This window comes from Mixophyes fleayi, chromosome 7, assembly GCF_038048845.1.
Source record: "Mixophyes fleayi isolate aMixFle1 chromosome 7, aMixFle1.hap1, whole genome shotgun sequence".
Taxonomy (NCBI): Eukaryota; Metazoa; Chordata; class Amphibia; order Anura; family Limnodynastidae; genus Mixophyes; species Mixophyes fleayi.
Window position 1 is genome coordinate 31310835 of NC_134408.1, and position 21908 is coordinate 31332742.

Consider the following 21908-nt stretch of genomic DNA (forward strand, 5'->3'; position numbering starts at 1 on the left):
ATGTAATGACCGGTACACATACACCCACTGGTGGTCCCCACTCCCTGTGTGCTGTAATGACCGGTACACATACACCCACTGGTGGTCCCCACTCCCTGTGTGCTGTAATGACCGATACACATACACCCACTGGTGGTCCCCACTCCCTGTGTGCTATGTAATGACCGGTACACATACACCCACTGGTGGTCCCCACTCCCTGTGTGCTGTAATGACCGGTACACATACACCCACTGGTGGTCCCCACTCCCTGTGTGCTGTAATGACTGTACACATACACCCACTGGTGGTCCCCACTCCCTGTGTGCTGTAATGACCGGTACACATACACCCACTGGTGGTCCCCACTCCCTGTGTGCTGTAATGACTGTACACATACACCCACTGGTGGTCCCCACTCCCTGTGTGCTGTAATGACCGGTACACATACACCCACTGGTGGTCCCCACTCCCTGTGTGCTGTAATGACCGGTACACATACACCCACTGGTGGTCACCACTCCCTGTGTGCTGTAATGACTGTACACATACACCCACTGGTGGTCCCCACTCCCTGTGTGCTGTAATGACCGGTACACATACACCACTGGTGGTCCCCACTCCCTGTGTGCTGTAATGACCGGTACACATACACCCACTGGTGGTCCCCACTCCCTGTGTGCTGTAATGACCGGTACACATACACCCACTGGTGGTCCCCACTCCCTGTGTGCTGTAATGACCGGTACACATACAGCCACTGGTGGTCCCCACTCCCTGTGTGCTGTAATGACCGGTACACATACACCCACTGGTGGTCCCCACTCCCTGTGTGCTATGTAATGACTGGTACACATACACCCACTGGTGGTCCCCACTCCCTGTGTGCTGTAATGACTGGTACACATACAGCCACTGGTGGTCCCCGCTCCCTGTGTGCTGTAATGACAGTTACACATACACCCACTGGTGGTCCCCACTCCCTGTGTGCTGTAATGACCGGTACACATACAGCCACTGGTGGTCCCCACTCCCTGTGTGCTGTAATGACCGGTACACATACACCCACTGGTGGTCCCCACTCCCTGTGTGCTATGTAATGACTGGTACACATACACCCACTGGTGGTCCCCACTCCCTGTGTGCTGTAATGACTGGTACACATACACCCACTGGTGGTCCCCGCTCCCTGTGTGCTGTAATGACAGTTACACATACAGCCACTGGTGGTCCCCACTCCCTGACACTGCCTGTGTGCTGTAATGACCGGTACACATACAGCCACTGGTGGTCCCCACTCCCTGTGTGCTGTAATGACCGGTACACATACAGCCACTGGTGGTCCCCACTCCCTGTGTGCTGTAATGACCGGTACACATACACCCACTGGTGGTCCCCACTCCCTGTGTGCTATGTAATGACCGGTACACATACACCACTGGTGGTCCCCCCTCCCTGTCACTGAAGAGTTTTGTTGCCTGATGACCCCGCCCCCACAACATCCAGCACGCTGATCGCTGGCACAATTCCCTCTCTTGCCCCGCCCCTCTCTAGTGCTGCTCGGTTCCCATTCGCCTAGCCGGCGGGAAGCCCCGCCCCGCTCTCCGGGCTGTGCTGCTGCTGTGTATTACCAGGCTCACACGTTAGCTGCAGGCTGGAGGCGGCTGTCTCTGGGATACGGATCCTGTCTCCACTGCTGGCATATGGAGGGAGCCCCACGTACACACTGACACCTGAACCCGCAGCTCAGTGACTGGAGCCGGACCAAGTAAGGTGATCTGCCTGCCTGCAGTGCTCTACGTGTACCTGTGTAACCTACCGGTCACATATATGTATGTTTAGTAGGCTTACATACCTGTAATATGCATGGGTTCAGTATATAGACACTGGGAGGTATTACAGATATTCGCAGCATAAGTGTCATATGTCATTAATTTATTTGTAAGTTTGAATAAAGTACATCTGCAAATAATTATTGCATTAGGTCCCTTTAAGTCTGTGTACAGAGGAGCTAACATAAGTTTATTGGTTCCAACTTCCCTTTCAGCAGAATATTCATATACTGTGTATAATATATTGGTCTACAGGGGGGATTGTGGGCACCTGAACCCCCCCATGTTTCCTTATGATGTAACTGTTGCCATTTATTTAAGTTCCAGCATATCCAGAGGTGCTATGGGCAGTCAAGGGCTAAGAAAGTCTTGTACAAAAGAGCTTACAGTCTAAACGGTGCTAAACTTATAACAGTGGTGTTTTATAACTTCTCGTTCATGTTAACCTGTTAGAACTAGTCCTCTGTAAACTGCTTTATTCATGTTTACTTTCTGTGGTGTAAAAACATTCCTTATAATATGACGGTTGTGAAAATGAAAGTACACATTCCCTCTCATTAACAGGCGTATTTATCAGTATGCGTCAATAGCAATGATTTTCTATCACCGCGTATCGCAGCGATAGGTAACGATTTTTTGCTGCAAGTTACTGTAAAAATATCGCCGGAGCAACTTGTTGATAATTAAGCTGCCTGGTGATACCAGCTTGCAGTGGTAAGAGGAGTCTTACTGATTCAACGGTCTTCTGTGTGTCTGCGGCCTGACTCGCCGGCTCGCGCCTTGGACCTGGAAGCTTTCAATTAAAAAATAATAAAATGTAAAAAAAAAATAGATTTTAAGTAAAAAACAAACAAAAACAGATTAAATTAGGAAAAATAAAGCCTTATTAAATAACAAAACATTTTTCTGTCTCCCAGAGGCTGCGACAGCCCTAGGAGGTGGAGGCTGGTGTATTCTCGGGAAGATTATATGTGATATTTTCCTATGCCGCCATCCTGATTGGGAGAACTCCTAACTCTGGCGAAAACGCCACATTTTCACTGGAGAAATGGTTTATCTCCCTTTCATAAATAAGCCCCTAAATGTGTGATGCAGTTTGTAATGATCTCAGAACTTTTGCATCAAGTTTAGTTAGGCAGTGCCAGATTTGCACTTGTGCTCACATTATGAGGTTCACAATTAACTCCCTGCCAAATCACTGTCATGTAATGTGATCATGTTAACTCAACAGTTTCAGAGAAGAGATCAGTCTCATCTGCATATCGCTCATGCCTTGTGGAAGTTTCCTTATCTTCCAAGTTACAGCTGGCCTATGTGCTGTCATGTTTTTATTTTATTTTTGTCTTGACTTGTTGAAGTGAAAGCAGCTACAAGGGCACAAGTGTTAGTCTGTGTTAAGGGCACATTTCCATAGTTAGGCCTCATACCCACTGGAGTTAGCCTGCGTTAAAATAACACCAGTACAAACGAGTGAAAAAGCATGTAGCACTGTGGCACAGGGGTTAGCATTGCTGTCTCATTTGACCCTATATGTGAGGAGTTTGTGTGACCTTCCTTTGGGTGCTCCGAGTTCCTTCCAGAATCCAAAAACATACTGGTAGTTTAATTGGCTGCTGACAAAATGGACCCTAGCTCGTGTGTGTGTTAGATAATTTAGACTGTAAGCTCCGTTGGCGCAGGGACTGATGTGAGCGATTACATCTTCTCTCTACAATGCTGTGTAATATGGCGGCTCTATATAAATAAACAGCAATAATGCAGACCTGTTTGTGTCTGTTTGCCTCTCGTTTTAGTATTGTTTTGAGAGTGATTAGAGGTCACCTAGACTTCTGAAATGCATTTACCTACAGTAAAAACAATTGAAAGAATCAAGCAGCGTTTAAAAGATTGCAATGCACCCGAAAATGAGTAAAAATTCCAGTGGGTATGGGGCCATTTTAAATGGGTTTTATTGTCCGACCCTATTACATGCATTGTACTAGTGTTATTAAATATTTGCTTGTTGCTTTGTGTGACCTGTCTAATGATATGTACTCAGGTGTGGCTGTACAGCCAGGCGGAGCGGTCCTCAGAAAAGTGCTCAATAGACCTGTATTAGGACAACCCTGGTATTACTTGTGGTACTGGATTAAATGCCGGACAGAAAATATTCAGAATTAGTACTGACAATAGGGTCCACTAAATCACTATTCTGAGGTACATTTCTGCTTCATTCGCCTTCTGTGCACAGAGCAGCAGATATCATGGGTAGCTCTCCAAAACCTGAGCATCTATCCTATAGTACACACTTGAGGGTATATTTACTAAACTGCGGGTTTGGAACAGTGTTGATGCGGCCTATAGCAACCAATCAGATTCTAGTTATCATTACTACATTCTACAAAATGACAGCTAGAATCTGATTGGTTGCTATAGGCAACATCTCCACTTTTCACACCCCCAGTTTAGTGAATGTACTCCTTGGTGATTTGTGGCGACCATCCTTTGGCCTGACTGCTGAATGACTGGATCTGTACCTGATTTGGCCACAGGAGCTGCAATAAACAGATCATGTGAATTCTGGACTTATTTTTGCTGTTGATTAAATATTCTCATCCAGATTTATTGTTGTTTTTTTTGTTTTTTTTTTGCCTTAATATTGTGTGGACAGCAAAAGACCACTAAGCTAACAATGAATTGGCTTTTACAGCGCTCCAAATTTCTGTCAGCCTTGGTCTGTGAAAGGACCATAGTAATGCATGTAGTTTATAATCTGGTGTGTTATAAACAATTGTTACTATGCATGGACTGTTCATAGGAAATATCTGTTTGATCTGTCCGATTATAATCATCAACAGTTATTTATATAGCGCCTGGAAAGTCTGTAGCGCGGTACAGTTTGGGACAAACACAGTAATGAACAAACTGGGTAAAACAGACAAAGAGGTAATTGCGCTGTTTAAGTGTGTGTGTAGTGTCACAAACAATCAATTTAGCCTAAATTTATCTGTTTTCACTTATTACAATCTGTGTATTCGACCATACAGCATTAGGGTGATAAAAACCCCTTGAATATAGATATGCACTTAACTTTTTTACTTCTTTGGCGATCAAATATGTTGATGTGTATTAAAATATCTGCTTGTTGACAGTCAGTTTGCTGCAGGCAACAACAGCAACCGGTACAAGAGCAGGTTGTGGGAGAAATTTCAGGCAATATGTGTTATTATTTTAAAGCCTTCAGGTCAATCGAAACAGAACTAACACTTTCCAAGAACCCTGATGTAAGTTCCACAATTGTGTGACAGTCCGACATGAACGACTCATCGTGAGTTACTACCACATGTTCCCCAATAACTCACAAGGATTAAAATAGCTAAAATCCTATTTTGTTTGAGTACATTTAGTCCACAGGTTATTTTTGGCTGTTATTAGTTGTAATAGCACAAGTCAGACTTTGCTCTTTCACTATTCTTTAAATGGTGTGTTACCTGAGCAAAGCATAAAGAGAATGTGTTCCTTTGTCCCTAAATCATTGTATACCTACCTTTTATTCTAATTATTGTGAGTTTTTGCCAAATAAATTACCTGTAGGAAAGAATGAAGATTCCTTTGTGCAGTTTTATAGCTAGTCACTAACCTTTGTCTGTAGGCTTAGATTACACATGGTAAATTACTTTTAGACTATGGGGGAACTCCATTCTGAGTGAAATGCCTGTTATGTGCTTATTCGGCGTGTATAACAGACATAAGTTTAAGGGTGACATTTTGGTGACAGTCAAAAAAATCTAGAGCTGGATGTTACTGATGTCATGACAAATGCCACCTTTAGTAATTAAAACCAGACCTAAATGCAGCACGGTGGCTTAGTGGTTAGCACTTCTGCCTCACAGGGCTGGGGTCATGAGTTCAATTCTCGACCATGGCCTTATCTGTGTGGAGTTTGTATGTTCTCCCTGTGTTTGCGTGTGTTTCCTCTGGGTGCTCTGGTTTCCTCCCACACGCCAAAACATACTAGTACAGTTGGCTAACCTGTGACACTCCAGGTGTTGTGAAACCACAAGTCCCAGCATACCCTTCCAGCAATAAGCTGCTATTTATTGGCAAAGCATGCTGGGACTTGTAGCTCACACACACACACACACACACACACACACACACACACACACACACACACACACACACCCAGGCAATGAGCTTCCACATGGAGTTAATCTGTCAGTGACATTGTACCCACCAAGTTGATGTTGCAGGAGTAAGTCACATGTGACCAGTTAAACCTGTATGTTTCACAAGGGAAATTCTGAACTTTGTTTTCCTATATATGCATTTGAACACGATGATGATGATTTTTCATTCTCTTCAAATAAAATAGTTTATGGTGTTACTTAAACTTTCTCTTGACTTGATCTTTCTAATTCTTCCTTTGGGATCCTCACTAGGATGGCTGCGATTAAGGCTCTTCAGCAGTGGTGCAAGCAACAGTGCGATGGGTATCGGGACGTCAGCGTCACCAACATGACCACCTCGTTCCGAGACGGGCTGGCATTTTGTGCCATACTACACAAACACCGGCCTGACCTCATGTGAGTGTTCCCATAGATATCTTTAGGAACGTTGTCATTTAGAATGTTGTGGCAGATCTTGTTCTCAATATGCAGTGTACGTGGAAATGCTGGTTGAAGTCTTGACTGTCGCCTCTGACAAGGTAGTAATTGTGTGTATGTGTAAGGTGTTTATTCCCAGCAATGGTGTCCTTTGTGAATTCTTCTACGCTACATACCTGCCAAGACTGAGTCCCACAATTTATATGATTGTGAGAGAGAAAGCACATACTGTCTTTTGAGGAAAGCGTCCGGAACACACTTTAACAGAGTTCAGTGGAGAGCGTTTAAAGGACTGGGCATGTTGGGGTATAGCTCTCCTCCATCGCAGGGGGAATAATGATTGACAGTATTAAGTGCAGTGGTCAAAGTGGACATTTATAAGTGGTGGTAGGAAATATATGATGGGAATGTAAGTAAATGGATAGTTTTACACTGTAGGCAGTAGAAGTGGCGGTATGGCATAACGTATACACCCCCACTTCCACCACTGATTGTGGTCTTCATGGCTTGAGCACAGTGTTGTGCAGCTGTTATGAGTGTGGTGTCAAAGTAACTCTTCATACATGGCTTGTGTGTGTGAATTAACGGTTGTATATGGTCATTATGTATTATATTGATTATTCACTACAACAGAATGCTCAACAAGATTGTGTACACGTGCCGATTCTCTGTCTGTGGCCGGAAAGTTTGAGCTGCGTCCAGCCAATTGGTCAACAAGCTCAGACCAATTCAGATAAGACTGATTGTCCTCTATGGAGACAATACACAAGGAACTCTGTAACAAGTGTTGGCTGCTAGTAACTGTGCAGAAGAGACTTTTCTTGTGGTCAGCTCCAAGTTAAAGCATTCCCTGGGTGCGTGTCTTATTGGTCTTTTAGGGGTATATTTACTAAACTGCGGGTTTGAAAGAGTGGAGATGTTGCCTATAGCAACCAGTCATATTCTAGCTATCATTTTGTTGAATGGACTAACTAAATGCAAACTAGAATCTGATTGGTTGCTATACGCACCATCTCCACTTTTTCAAACCCACAGTTTAGTAAACATATCCCTTAGCATGAGCAGTACTGAGCAAGTGGCTGAACGTGGCTTACCGCTACCATAGCACGGATGCTGATAATATCTATATATACTGCCTTAAGGTTCTTGACTTGACAAAGCAGAACAATTAAATAGAATATGAAATTGAATCGAGCAAAAATCATTTTTTTATTTTTTTTTGCTTTCATTTCATTTGGGCAAGATGTAGTCCAGTCTCGGGAACCTGTTTTATAATGTTATTAGAAGATTTTTCCTTAAAGTGTGGGTGTTGGCTTTAAAGCTGAAATAAATGTAGCATTCATTCAAATGTTGATGACTGCTGGATCGAGGGATGAAAATAACCACCGTGGGTGTGTTTGTAACACTAGTAACTATAAAGTGTTGTTGAGTAGTGTGAGTGTGTTCTCCCCCATGTCTTCCAGTAACTTGCGTGAGGACCACAATACATCCCTTTATATCATTTCCAAATATGTTCTCTGTGCTTTAACCAAAACAGAATAGCTGGACAAGCAGGGAATAGCAACAGGAATTGTGAGCAATGTTTTCATTCTGTATTTTTATATTTTGGTACCAATGTAATATTATTCTAAATATAATCTCATCCAAACTATGCATTTTTAATAGTGATTTGCATAGCGGCGTTCATTTCTACTATACCTGGACAAAGAGGTCGTCCTCATTGATAACAGGATGGCTTGTAAAGCGTTGTTATCCATTTCTCTTCTGCGTTATTGGTGAAGTATTTATTGATTAACTTTTCTACCTTCTGAGCTAGCACATAGGTCAGGCAGGTGCTCATATATCAGTATGCTGTAAACACAGACAGTATTAATGCTTTAGCCACAGGTATGTAGCGTGATTATGTAAAGCAGCAGTCCAACATAGAAGATTTATTATTATTTGTTATCTTTAAATGGCAAGTTAAGCACCTTTAAGCATGCATTGCATAGTTCTTTTTCTTAGCTTTCTAACAAATCAATATTTACTTTTCAAATGTCCTCTGGTTGGCAATCAAAAATGGCTGCCAGACAGTCAGTCTGCTACATAGACACAAACTCTCAGCATGTCATGTGATGGCACAGGGAGGAAAAAGAGGAGCTCGGAGGGGCCTTCCAAAGACTCTCTGCTCACTACATCATGTGCCATGTGACTGTGGTTGCCATGGCAGTCCAGAATCATAAATCATTAATAGCAGCCTGTAAAATGGTAAATACCAACAGTGCCACAGTGACTTATGTAAAAATTAAAAATATATATATATATTTTTTTTTTTTTTTTCATGGGATTGCTGCTTTAGAGGGTGCTAGTAGCTTTAAGTCCTTAAACTTTTTAAAAGTACGATTTTCTCTACAACATAGGTTAACTGATAAAGCAATGATTCTCACTCTTCTAAATTTGAAATTCACTTTTAATGTAACTTTATTTTGTGTTGGGGATGCTAGTGCAATTATCTCAACCAACCTGTAGGGAATAATTGAGGAGAAGCAAGCTGATATAAACAAACTCAAATTCTAGTGTAGTGACTAGAGATGAAGTGATGTGAGGGTCCAGAATTTTTGGGGCATATTCCATTAGGTGCCGGATGGCGGTAACATGTGGAATGCGCATTACCGAAGGTGATGCGGCACCACAATAAAGCGTATAGGGTTGCGAAGGAAAATCGGCCTTATTGCGGTGCCGCGGATACCTTCGAGCCAAATTCCGGCACGTTGCCACGATCCCGGCACCTATTTGAATTTCGCTTTAAATCTTTTCTATAATCTCTTGTTTTTTGCTGACTGGGAGCTGCCCTGATAATCTCCTCAAATCTCACAATAATAGTAATTAATACTCTGGTTATTTCCTTGGTTTAATTCAAATAAGAGTGTTTGGGAAATCTTTAAATATACTATATTGGGTAATAGCAGCAGTAATCTGAAAGTTACCTGACCGATGTGTTGTCATCAATAAAGTGAAATCTCTAACTGAGCATTAATGTTGGGTGATGAATCCCATTTGAGGGTGATATAAAATTGGGGTGGGGTGCATTAGGATGTTCATGTTTTGTATGTATGGGATTCCAAGCCAAACCTACATTCAGCTTTAAAAAAAAAAATCTATCATGCTGGGACTTTTGGCATGTAAATGAAATTACCCAGAAGTCCCCTTTCCTTTTTGAATAGTTTTATTTGCTAACCTAGATCCTGGCATTGGCTTGAAATTTGCATATAAGAAATATGTACACACACCTGGTCATTCAGTGATTGGACCAAACCACTTGATAACAGGGGATCACCAAGGGTTTTCACTATCTAATCCGATTTTTAGCCAGTGTTTAATTACACATAGACCAGTGACACAACCTAATTTTATTTTAAGTCCCCGTGGACCTCCTGGAATGGATAAACTGCACAATATCCTTCATTAGCCACATGTGGGTTAAGTAGATTCAATAAATATAAGGAAGACATTTATTATGCTGCTTAAAGAATGCAGGAAGCCTATATGCAGGCCAATTCTGCTATTTCCAGGCATAGATTTATAACCTGTTACAAGAATTTTAGGATGCCACGCTGTTTATGGGTGTGTTTACATTTTTTTAGTATGCAGAAGTGGATTTTTGTCACCCATCCAGCTTGACTTAGTTCAGAAGTTCAGTCTAATATTGAGAAACGCATCTAACTTTGCATCACAGCAAAATACACATGTAAAACAGACACTTGCTTCCCTTAAATGCAAAGGTTTAATAATTGCCCCTCTCTGTGTTTCACCGGTTAGATACACTTTGCTACAGGGAGTATCTAGTGGTATCTAGATGTAAATAATATTGTATACAGGGGAAGAGGGGGGGGGGGGTAATATGTGAAAAGTTATATGTAACAGAGATTTTAAAACTAAAGACGGGCAGATAATCCAGAGGTTTGGCCAGATGTAAGGACCACATGTAGTCCTTTATATAAGATTGTTCACATTCAGGTATAAAGTACGCTTCTAGAGAGTATCCAATCAAACAAGATAGTCATAGTGATTCTATTAGCTAAACTGACCTTTTAGTTCTATTACATTCTGTTATTTAAGTGGACAGTGTCCACATTCCTTTTAATTGGGCAGCACGGTGGCTAAGTGGTTAGCACTTCTGCATTACAGCACTGGGGTCATGAGTTCAATTCCCGACCATGGCCTTATCTGTGAGGAGTTTGTATGTTCTCCCCGTGTTTGCGTGGGTTTCCTCTGGGTGCTCCTGTTTCCTCCCTCACTCCAAAAACTTACTGGTAAGTTAATTGGCTGCTATCAAAATTGAGTCCTAGTCTGTCTGTCTGTCTGTGTTAGGGAATTTAGACTGTAAGCTCCAATGGAGCAGGGACTGATGTGAGTGAGTTCTCTGTACGGCGCTGCAAAATTAGTGGCGTTATATAAATAAATGGTAAAAATAATATTGGTTTTTATTGGAGTTGTCGGGCAAATCTCCATATGCACTTAATGTGTGATATTTCTGTGGAATTGTTTGAGGATTGTGGAATTGTGACTGTGTGGAATTCTCAGATAACTGCAATTTGAAAGGGTCACAAAGAAACACATATGAATACAGAGTATTCGCACCAGGCAACCATTTTTGTCTGTCCTCTCCTTTCCTTTCAGCTATTCCCTAATGCCTGTGACTGTATTTGTTCGGAGGGGGCAATGGACGAGTAAAGTGTAATTGCGAAGATGATATGACCTTCGTATAGTTGAGGAATGGAAAGGAAATGACTAAAGTTAATTTTCGGTTCTAAGACAGTCCTCTAGACAAATCCTTATTTAAATCCTTACTGGTTTTAAAGTGAAAAATCTGGTTTTATGTGGTGATGCCAGTTGTGCTTTGAAACCTTTGTCAGATTGATATATCCAGTCCTTTGCTGCATTCAACAGTTCGAGTTTATAAGTGGAAATTTGGTGTTCGTTTGTTTACAAACTGAAAACTGTTTCAGTTAATGTGGACTAAGATTGTCGTTGTCTCCTAACCCCCTAACCATCCGGGAGTGGTTCCAGAGATTGGAGTTTTATAGAGTTATGGATGAGCTTTTACTTTCATCTGCTGATAAAGTTACTGAATAATATTACTCCATTTGGAGCCCATGGCTCGAATTCCAGGACTCCGATAAATTTAATCATTTAAACAAACCAGTTCCCTCACCTACTCTCCTTGCTAGGACTTGAATTGTTTATTTGCATAATCTGTACTAGGAAACATTGCCACCCCCCCCCCCCTTACCTTTCCCCATCTCTGTTTTTTCCTTTTTCTCTTCCTTCTTCTATTATAACATTTATTTGAGTGTGTTATTATGACATTTTGTATTAATGAGGTGGTTTTGTTACCCACTTATCTGTTCTTGTGAATCTCTGTTGAAACTGCCTTAAAAACTTCAATAAAGATAAATATTATAAAAGATTGTCGTTGTCAGCTGCCTGTCACCTCATTTCCAACCTTGTATGGTTTATTCATTTATATATTTCATTTGTCCTTTTTTTTATTATTTAAAGGGTGAATGTTTTGATTACACATAACCTGCACATGTTACACTTTGCTCAGGACATTTTCTTTTAAGCCTTCAGATCTAGATTACTGCAGGAGGTAGAACTCCATGAATATTGGGTTTTAGTCTTATCATTATCAGCTATTTATATAGCGCCACTAATTCCACAGCGCTGTACAGAGAACTTATTCACATCAGTCCCTGCCCCATTGGAGCTTACAGTCTAAATTCCCTAACATACACACAGAAACAGAGAGAGACTAAATACATTTAATAGCAGCTAATTAACCTACTAGTATGTTTTTGGAGTGACTGGAAACCCACGCAAATCTGGGAGAGAACATACAAACTCCACACAATAAGGGCCATGGTAAGGAATTTAATTTGTGACGCGCTATGAGGGAGAAGTGCTAACCACTGAGCCACCATGCTGCCATATGGATTATATGGTCAAAATGTGATGCAAATGAGCTGTGAACTGGTATAAATGTCTCTTTAGAGGTAGTAGTGGGATTCATAGATGCAGTTTATGGACACGCAAAGTCTTGCTTTGTAGTATGTCGCTAAGGAAATAATATTTAATGCATTTCCGGGCTATATGTAGCACATCTGAGGACATCCATACTACATCATTTTCTGAAATTGCTCTCCTTTTAAGATCACCCTCATGCTTGTAACAGAACGGTGGCTAAGTGGTTAGCACTTCTGCCTCACAGCACTGGGGTCATGAGTTCAATTCCCGACCATGGCCTTATCTGTGCGGAGTTTGTATGTTCTCCCTGTGTTTGCGTGGGTTTCCTCCGGGTGCTCTGGTTTCCTCCCACTTTCCAAAAACATACTAGTAGGTTAATTGGCTGCTATGAAAATGACTCTAGTCTGTGTGTGTCTGTGTGTGTGTGTGTATGTTAGGGAATTTAGACTGTAAGCTCCAATGGGGCAGGGACTGATGTGAATGAGTTCTCTGTACAGCGCTGTGGAATTAGTGGCGCTATATAAATAAATGGTGATGATGATGATGCTGTGCCATGGCCAGTTCAGTTTTAATGGTATTGTTTATAGACAAAATAAAAGTTATCCTTTGACACAATATTCTAGTTACCTGGAGTCCAGTTCCCTCCTGGGACCCACAGAATTGACGGTATTATTTCAAGTTAGTTAGTAGCATTTTTGCATTTAAAGCATAAGAAATTGAATTCCACCCAAAACTATATATGTAGAATTTCCTTTTTGAAGGATTTTTTTTAATGTTTGACCACATTCCTTGTATTTTGTACATATCCATCATCTTCTAAGCAGACGAAGACTAAAGTTTTCTACCTCCTAAACAAGATGACATTAGGAGCTTGTTCCGCCAATTAATACATCAACTGCTTTTAGGTGTTAACTTCAGGTCAGCCTAAAAATAGCCTCTTCCCTCAAAGACGAAACTTGGCTTTTGAAAGCCCTTCATGTACAGCCATTGTCTTCTTACTTTAGATTTGGCAGAAAGTCAAATAAAACCGTGTCAAACTATGAACTGCTGGTTATTATGTGTGTCTGATCACATTAATGACAGTGGGACACTTTTTATAAAAGTGTATATAAATTCTGTATAAGCATAGCATTGCAAGGTATTCTGGCATGTAGAGATTTACTTGGTAGATGGCTAATGAGACAGTTATAGTGTGTACCAAGTGAGAGATTATTCTTGTGATGTTCTTTGTGTTACCTTATCATATTCGGACATAAAATAACTTCCACCCACTGATCCTTTGTACGCCTTCGTCTGTATTTCTTGGTCTTTACAAATTCTATAAAGTGTTTGCTTTGTAGGTGTTTTGTTCCTTGCTTTTGGCTGCATTATGCTCACAGGTGATAATTTTATCTGCTGTGGTAGGAGATTGTGCAATAAATCCTTCTACTACAATAATCTTGTGTACAGACTTCAGGGAGTAAATGTATCAAGCTGAGGGTTTTCCGGCGGGTTTGAAAAGTGGAGATGTTGCCTTTAGCAACCAATCAGATTCTAGCTATCATTTTGTAGAACGTACTAAATGAATCTGATTGGTTTTTCAAACCCGCCGGAAAACTCTCGGCTTGATACATTTACCCCCAGATGTGAGTAGAAACTGAAACTATCTGTTTCTGTGCAGGTTTGGCCCTCCGCGTAGACTGATTTTAAATGGCAATAGGCATTGAAGTATTAAAATACCTGGGATCTGTTGTAGGGTAAAAAGCTGATTTGCACTCTGTTGAGCTGCTGTAACATGCTACCCTGCCACTGTAAGAATCTGCAGACTTGCTCTGTAGAAAAACTGTAAACATGAAATTCACCATCTGCCTTTTCAGCAGATAGCATAAACTATTCAGTTTTGTTACTTCAAGTATATTGAAGTTATGCACAACCTTTGATCTCGTATTGTTAAGTAATGGCTGTATTTGCTCTTCCTGTAGCAGATGTGGAGTAAAAACAGAAGCTTTGAGAGTTTTGTGGCTGAAGGTTAAATGCAAGTATAATGCAGTTAAAGGTTTGGGTTTTAATGCATTTTTGCAGTCCAGTAATGTTTGTTTTTATTTATTTGTTTTTCAAATGGTCAAGTGTCCCTGCTCCAGAATGCCTTGCAGATAACCATTGCATTGGGAATGATGGGGTTGGCTTATCCACAAATCCACAATTTACATCTCTGACCCCCCGCATATAATACGACTTTCTCAGGGTCATATGTGTGTTTGTCCTGATCTGCATCTGTTTATAGCTGCACAATCCCTCCCTTGTACTTTGCTTATGTTAGAGCGTCTCTGTTCCACCTATACAGGGCCAAGCAGCCGTAAGTGGCCGCATCATGCAAATTTACATGGGAGCATATGAGTGGGCCCCTTTTCTGGGCATGCAAAAAAGTTTCACATCTGTCAAATTGTGAAATAATCTCTCTTGTGAATATCACACTAGGAAAACCCAAAAACTCAACCTGAAGATGATGATAATAACAACCTGACCTCCATGATGGCAAGGTAAAATATGAAATCGCCATTCAGTAACAATTGGGAAGTTGTACCAAGTGCAGACACAATATGCTCCAATCATCCTTGCCTACACTATAGTCTCCCGGAAGAGCAGACGTCACTCCTGAGTCCCATCTACTTCACTCCGCGCCCATCACACGATGCAGCTACATGGGGCATAGCAATGCAGGGAGCATGCCCACCGTGACCTGATTACATCAACACGCCCCCCCCCCCCTTCCGCACTTGCCACCCGACCTGTCCTCTGGGATGTCCTGGAGGGGTGACTTGAAGTGTTGGTATGAATCCATTGGGCCTCCCACCCACTGAAGCTTGGGGCCCTCTGCTCACATTATCGCTGCTTCTCCTTAAAACGGCAACAGAGAGTAGCACGGGGCAGCACAGTGGCTCAGTGGTTAGCACTTCTGCCTCACAGCGCTGGGGTCATGAGTTCAATTCCCGACCATGGCCTTATCTGTGTGGAGTTTGTATGTTCTCTCCGTGTTTGTGTGGGTTTCCTGCGGGTGCTCCGGTTAATTGACTGCTATCAAAATTGACCCTAGTCTCTGTCTGTGTATGTTAGGGAATTTAGACTGGAAGCTCCAATGGGGGCAGAGACTGATATAAACGAGTTCTCTGTACAGCGCTGCGCAATCAGTGGCGCTATATAAATAATTGGTGATGATGATGATACTCTGGATGTAGCTGCTGCTGCCACAACTTTCAGATTCATGTCTCCACTTCCTCTCCCCATCCAACCTTACCACACCATGGGACGCTGCACAGAAATACCAGTCATTAATCGCTGCGTTATTACTGGTGGCTTCTGTTGTTGTTCCACAATCTTGTGCATCAATTACTCCCACACCTATTAGACTTAGCTCATTAGGGCAGGAGCCCCGTTACCTTCTGTTTCAAGTCCTATAATTTGCTTATATCTTAATCTCCTCTGAACGGTGCTGCATGATATTTTGTCATTTAGATATAAAGGCTATAATAATAATAATAATGTCTTAGCAGTGGTCCATTTTCAGTCCCCATAGACTAATTATTCACTCCCTTCCATCCTGTAAAATTATTTGGGGCCAAAACCTAGGTCAACTGCTCCCTGATTCTATTCTTACAAAGCAATATACAAAAGGAAACGACCGTAAAGTAATTACAAGGAAATACTTAATTGCAAGTTGAATGGTTGGTCACAAAGCTCTGCGCCCCATCCAACGAAGAATAAAAAGACCTAGAATTGGGTGAGAGTGAGGGTGTGTGCTGTACTCCCCGCAAGGCCTGCTGGGCAGGAAACTACACCAAGTAGGATAAAACGTCTCTAATGCATTCTATTTTGGGTGGTGGGGTCTACAAGTCAGAGGGCCTTTCCTCCCACTCGGTATTTTTTCCTGTTATGCCAGAAAAAATACTCTGAATCTGACTTGTTCTTTGCGTCCAGCTGTTCACTTGGACAGAAGAAATCTGTTTATCCAATGTTCCAAAAGCTTCATGTTGTGCATGCTGTATACTGGCCACTGAGAGGACGTAGGATTTAATTAGAACTCACTGCAGACCTGTACTGGGGAGAGCCGTGATACAGAGGCAGTCTTGTGGCATTCAGCCACTGGCTGTGACTTGTTGGGGAATTTCCCGAATATGTGTTTTGATTCACTATTTGTATTCTTATTTTTAAAACTAAACAGTTCTACTGCACTCTATTTTCACTTCTCAGCGCTGTTTTTTTATTCAGCATTCTGTATAAGTTAAAAGTGATGTATTATACTTTTTTATCCCCAACCTCCTACCATGCATTCAGATTTTTGGGCCATGAAAGTCCTTTCTCTTCCAAAATTACATTTATTGGATCCATTACTGTACCTCCAAGCAGATGAGACTGCTTTTTTGGGCCCGACCCAGTGTTCAGCTTATCAATAAACTAGGAACTAGTGATACCACATGGGGCAAACTCAGGATTTCTAGAGAGCCACGCCGCCAATGGTCATGACCAGTATGCATGGGAGTGTCTATAATTTTAGACAGTGCTTGGCTGCTCTCCCAACTCTTCCTATCCCCATCATATACATGGGGCAAGCCATCTCAAGCATACAGTGCCCCATGCTGTAAGGGGGGTTTTCCAGGTACCATAAATCCCCCCCCCCCCGAGTGTGCCCCTGCACTAGTAGGCTACATTCTCATGAATATTGGTTAGGCCTCTGCACATTGGAGATAGGTCACGTGGCATACCCAGATGAGGGCATGCGGTGCCCTCTCTTTACTTGCTCTGTGTGGCCCTTTTGCAAGCGGGGAGCCCATCACTGGTGTTTATAAAGCTGCTTGTGTGAGAGCCAACATTGAATCTTTCAAAGTGTAGCTCAGTGATCCTTTTAGCTAAATTATCTTAATGCCCTTTGACACAACTTTCTCACATCTATGTTAACAAAACAAACACAATGGCTGTTCGTAATTAAACAGTGTATGTTGGACATGTGCTGCTACCAATGAGATTCTATTAATCAGACGATGCAAGATTGCTAGCAATGGATATCTGGTAGCATTTATCTGTGCTCCATGTTATAATAAGGCTAGGTACACACTGAAGAAATTTCCAATTGACACGTTATCTGCAACGATTTTCCCAACTACTAAAGGTCCGATTTGATTGAGGGATTCATGCGTACACACTGACACAACTTACCTTCAGATCTGTGCTCTTCATCTGGTCCTCTAGTTGTTTAGAGAAATACAACACAATAGTCAATCATTCATTCCTGTCACACTGATTAACCGCCTTGTTATAGCTATCCACATGTCATAACGAATTTCGTTAGCTTCTGTGACTCTGAAACTACATTTTCAGTCTTAAAACGAACAGACAAACTATTCCATCTACAGCACCCTCTACATTTAGTCACCAGGACATGTTCATTGCCGGCATCGGCTGAAAAGACCATGACTCTGTAAACTCTATGGAGATGGTGATCGTGAGTGCGTACACACTGCAGGATCGTAAGGTGATTGGAATGAGATTATTAAACAGTACGACCAACCAAATGAACCAACAATCGGCACTTTGGAATGATCGTTGTTCATCATGTGAGTATACACACTAACGAGATATGTGGCCGAGCGGTCGTTTATCGGTGATTGGCTGAAAAACCTCCAGTGTGTATTTAGCCTTAGTCTTATAGTTTTTGTTTTGTTTTGTTTTTTGTTTGCTTTCCCTTGCAAGAAAAATAATAAAATATTTTTGAAGGTTTTTTTTGTTTTTTTTTCCCCACCTTCATACTGTAATGACCAGTCACATGACTCCTCTCCCTGGACACTTGGCTGTAGTGTTGGTATTGTGTGATTAGACGTAGGAGATATTGTTGCTGGGTTGTGTAGGGATTATATGGTTAATTTCCTTATTATCGGGTATTGTTTATCGATGTTGCTAGCTCTGCACATTGTTTGCATGTCCTGTCTCATTAGCTGCGAGATCTTTATCTGTAGGGCTCTGTCACTTGTACATTGTGGCCGTATCACTGTACATTGTTGTACAGGAAACACCTGGACTGATGCTAGAGGATGGGACAATGAAAATGAATCCAGGCTGTGACTTTTTTCTCTGCTGGTTGCCCGGCTTTACAACCGGAGTGTGATTAGACAGATAGTGGGTTCACATACCTATAAATAATTCCGTCAGCCTTCTGTGGACTACCATGTTCCCCCCCATACATTGAACTATAGACTGCTGGAATACATCTGTGGCTGAATATATTGGCTCCCTTGCAGTCTTTTCCTGTAATGAATGCACCATTTCTTAAAGAAATATTGTTGAAATTAAAAACAATATTTGGAATCCACCTTTGCATCTCTTTGGTTTGTAGTGGAATAAAAAGCAACAAAAAAAAAGTCATTACTTTTGTCCTCAAAGTAATCCTTAAATGGGCCGGACTAAATTATTGAAACCTTTTAGAAGTAGAAATAATTAGATTTCAAGCAGATGATTCTCCTCCACTTTGGAACTGAACTCAACGTGGCGAGTATATAAAAAACACTTATTAAAACATTCCTTGCTATACATATCGCTTCCTGGCAATTGTCTGTTGTAGATGTGTCTTTGTTTTGTTTTTTATTTTTTTTACTTATTAAATAAACGTGCATGAGCATATCTGCCTGCACAGGTAAGCTAAATTTCAACCAAGAGGTTTGGCTTTAGAAGTTTATTGTCCGTTTTGTATTATGTTATACATTTTTCTGCAGGGGGAGGGTCAGGTCAATATCACATGATACTTATATCACATATATCATGTAACGTATATGAACAGCGGTGTATGTGCTAATGTGTCATGTGTTTGATTCCATTAGGGATCCCAAACATTTTAAAAATAAATACTGAGATATCTCTGGAAACAATGGATGACGGTTAACACTGAATTCCTCTATTAAACTGGAGGCTTGCATGTAATATTTTGCTGTTAATTGTACAAGTTACCATTTATAAGTATATTCCCGTAGATTCCCAAGTGTGGAAATCCTACTACACCGCTGACTGTGGGTGGGATAATTATTATTTGTAAATACAAGTTTTTGGAATTCTCCTAGTATAAGGACACCATTTTCTACGTAGCTAAACAATAACAATAAGAGGTTTATAAAAGCCATTTGTAGCTGATGTGTATTTTTTTTTCTTATTATTTTCAGAAATTTTAATGCTCTTAGCAAGGAGAATGTGTATGAGAACAATCACCTGGTAAGTCCACCTTTAATAATCTATTTTAGCGTCTTGATGGTCCCTGTGTGTAACACAGTTATAACTGATAGGATATAAGATAGTCCTGTACGTGTTGGACGATTGTTTTGGTTGTTTCCCACATTCTTTGCTCTACATCACGTAAGTGTCTCACAATGATGGAATAATTATTTTTAAGCAAAGTTTTCTTCTCTGTGCTTAATTTTCCTTTGAGTAAGTTATTCCAAATATTTAGTGTGTTTGGTATTTTGAAAATGTAATCACATTTGCCCTCCCAAAATGTTTCTGTGAAAGGGTGTGTAACTTTGGCTAAATGTTTCATAAGTCTCTGAGATCTTACGATGGAATTATAATGTTACAACAACCTTACTTATGGAGAATGAATTAAACTAGATGCACCTAATCCATATTTAAGATTCCACTGAATACAGATATATTTTTTTATTTTTTTTTAATAAAATGAAATACTGATCAGATTGCTAATATATACATTAAAATGAAGAAAGTCTGATTATTCTGTCCTGTGCACTAATTTCAAAGCCAAATCTGCATCCACCCAAGTTTGAATCCCACTAAATTCCCTCCGAATTTAGGTGAATCCTGAATAATTTCATTTAGGGATGCACTAAATTTGAAAAGAGTTGTCCACTTTAATTTTTTTAAAAACATTTAAAACACCCCATACTAGAACCTTTATGGGAGTACCTGCCCTGTTACCATAGTCATTTCATGGGACCCTGCTGTATATGATAGTTTAAATCACCTGGGCTTTTTCTCTGCCTCTGTGATAGCAATTTCTGTGCACCCTAGACGGGGAGAGGGCTCAGGTGCTTGGTCAATAATAAGTAACGGGGACATACGGAGACCTCTGCTCAGGGAAGGGTCCCCTATCAATTATGGGGAAGGTGCAGTTTGAATAAAGCTAATATAAATAGTGCCCAGTTAATCGTGTCCATTGAGTCACTTTGCAGTGTAGACTTTGGGATATATTTACTAAACTGCAGGTTTGAAAAAGTGCAGATGTTGCCTATAGCAACCAATCAGATTCTAGCTGTCATTTTGTCGAATGTACTAAATAAATAACTAGAATCTGATTGGTTGCTATCGGCAACATCTCCACTTTTTCAATCCCGCAGTTTAGTAAATATATCCCTAGAGTTTTCAACAAATGTGCATTATTATACATAGACTTCAAGGGGACTGTGCCCCCCAGAGGTCATATTCTCATGAAAAAATGGTATGTTTGTAAATAAAGGGTTTCTGCATAATATCCTGTACCTGTATGTATAAAAGTGACAATACATTAATGTCACATTAGTGGTATCCTGCCAGCTATGTTTAATAATATGTATATAAGAGAGTTGAGCTTAATTTGCATATTTGTTAACCACTAATTAAGGCAGCCTCCTTTATTGATAAGGCAGTAATGCTCTGTTTATTGCGCTCTTCTACTTGGTTAATGTCTTTACACAGCAGACTGATTTGAAGTCCATTCTCCAGCTGTCTTTGTAGTGAAGAACGGCCCTAGTAACGTCTGTCTCATTGTTCTTGTAATTCAATGTGTCCCCTGAGCCCTCTGCTGTCTCTCCATGCTGCAGGCTTTCTGTGTTGCCGAGGAACAGCTGGGGATTCCGGCTCTACTGGATGCTGAGGATATGGTCAAACTCCGCGTCCCAGACCGACTCAGCATCTTGACCTACGTGTCCCAGTATTATAACTACTTCCATGGACGCTCGCCTAGTGAGTAACCAGCTTTATTGTTCTCACCCAACGTTATGTTTAGATGAAATGTTTGTGCATATGTTGATATTGGATCTTTATTATTACATATGCATGCACCATTATGTCTGTTCTCTATTGTGCCAGCTATTTAGAGAACACTTTACAATTAATTTTATTAAATATTACGGGATGAATTAAATGCAGAATTCTGTGAAGCTGGCCCTACTTGCACAAATAATGTCAGCCAATATGGATGATTTCCACCAGATTAGGCACAAGACCAATCTGACAGTCGCTTCCAATCAGAATTAAGAGGACAGAGAATCCAATTGGCCGACGATGCACATGAGGTACATCCGCTCATCGGCCAACTGGAACAAGAATGTTCTGTACAGCCGGCTCAGACCGGGATCTGGAGTACAGCTGGCCACAGTGTTTATGGTTAATTTGTGGGAATATGATGCCAAAACCAGATCTGTACCTCTACAGCCATCTTAAATAATGTAGAATGCTTTGGCACATCAGGAAAATACTTTATGATCTGAAGAAAAAT

The 21908-nt window shown here is 41.1% G+C and overlaps 1 protein-coding gene across 2 annotated transcripts in view; it reads left to right on the top strand.

Annotated features, from left to right (window-relative positions):
* Positions 1-1599: 1599 nt before the first annotated feature.
* MICALL2 (MICAL like 2) overlaps positions 1600-21908 on the top strand; it is a 48360-nt gene continuing 28051 nt past the window's right edge. Inside the window, exons 1-4 of one of the 2 annotated variants that reach the window (XM_075179581.1) lie at positions 1600-1747; positions 6233-6376; positions 19585-19633; positions 21232-21373. In XM_075179581.1, the coding sequence (XP_075035682.1) occupies positions 6234-6376; positions 19585-19633; positions 21232-21373 (334 nt within the window). In that variant the 5' untranslated portion in view covers positions 1600-1747; position 6233. Of the gene's footprint in view, positions 1753-6232; positions 6377-19584; positions 19634-21231; positions 21374-21908 lie in introns of both variants that reach the window. The other variant, XM_075179580.1, reaches the window with a different exon arrangement.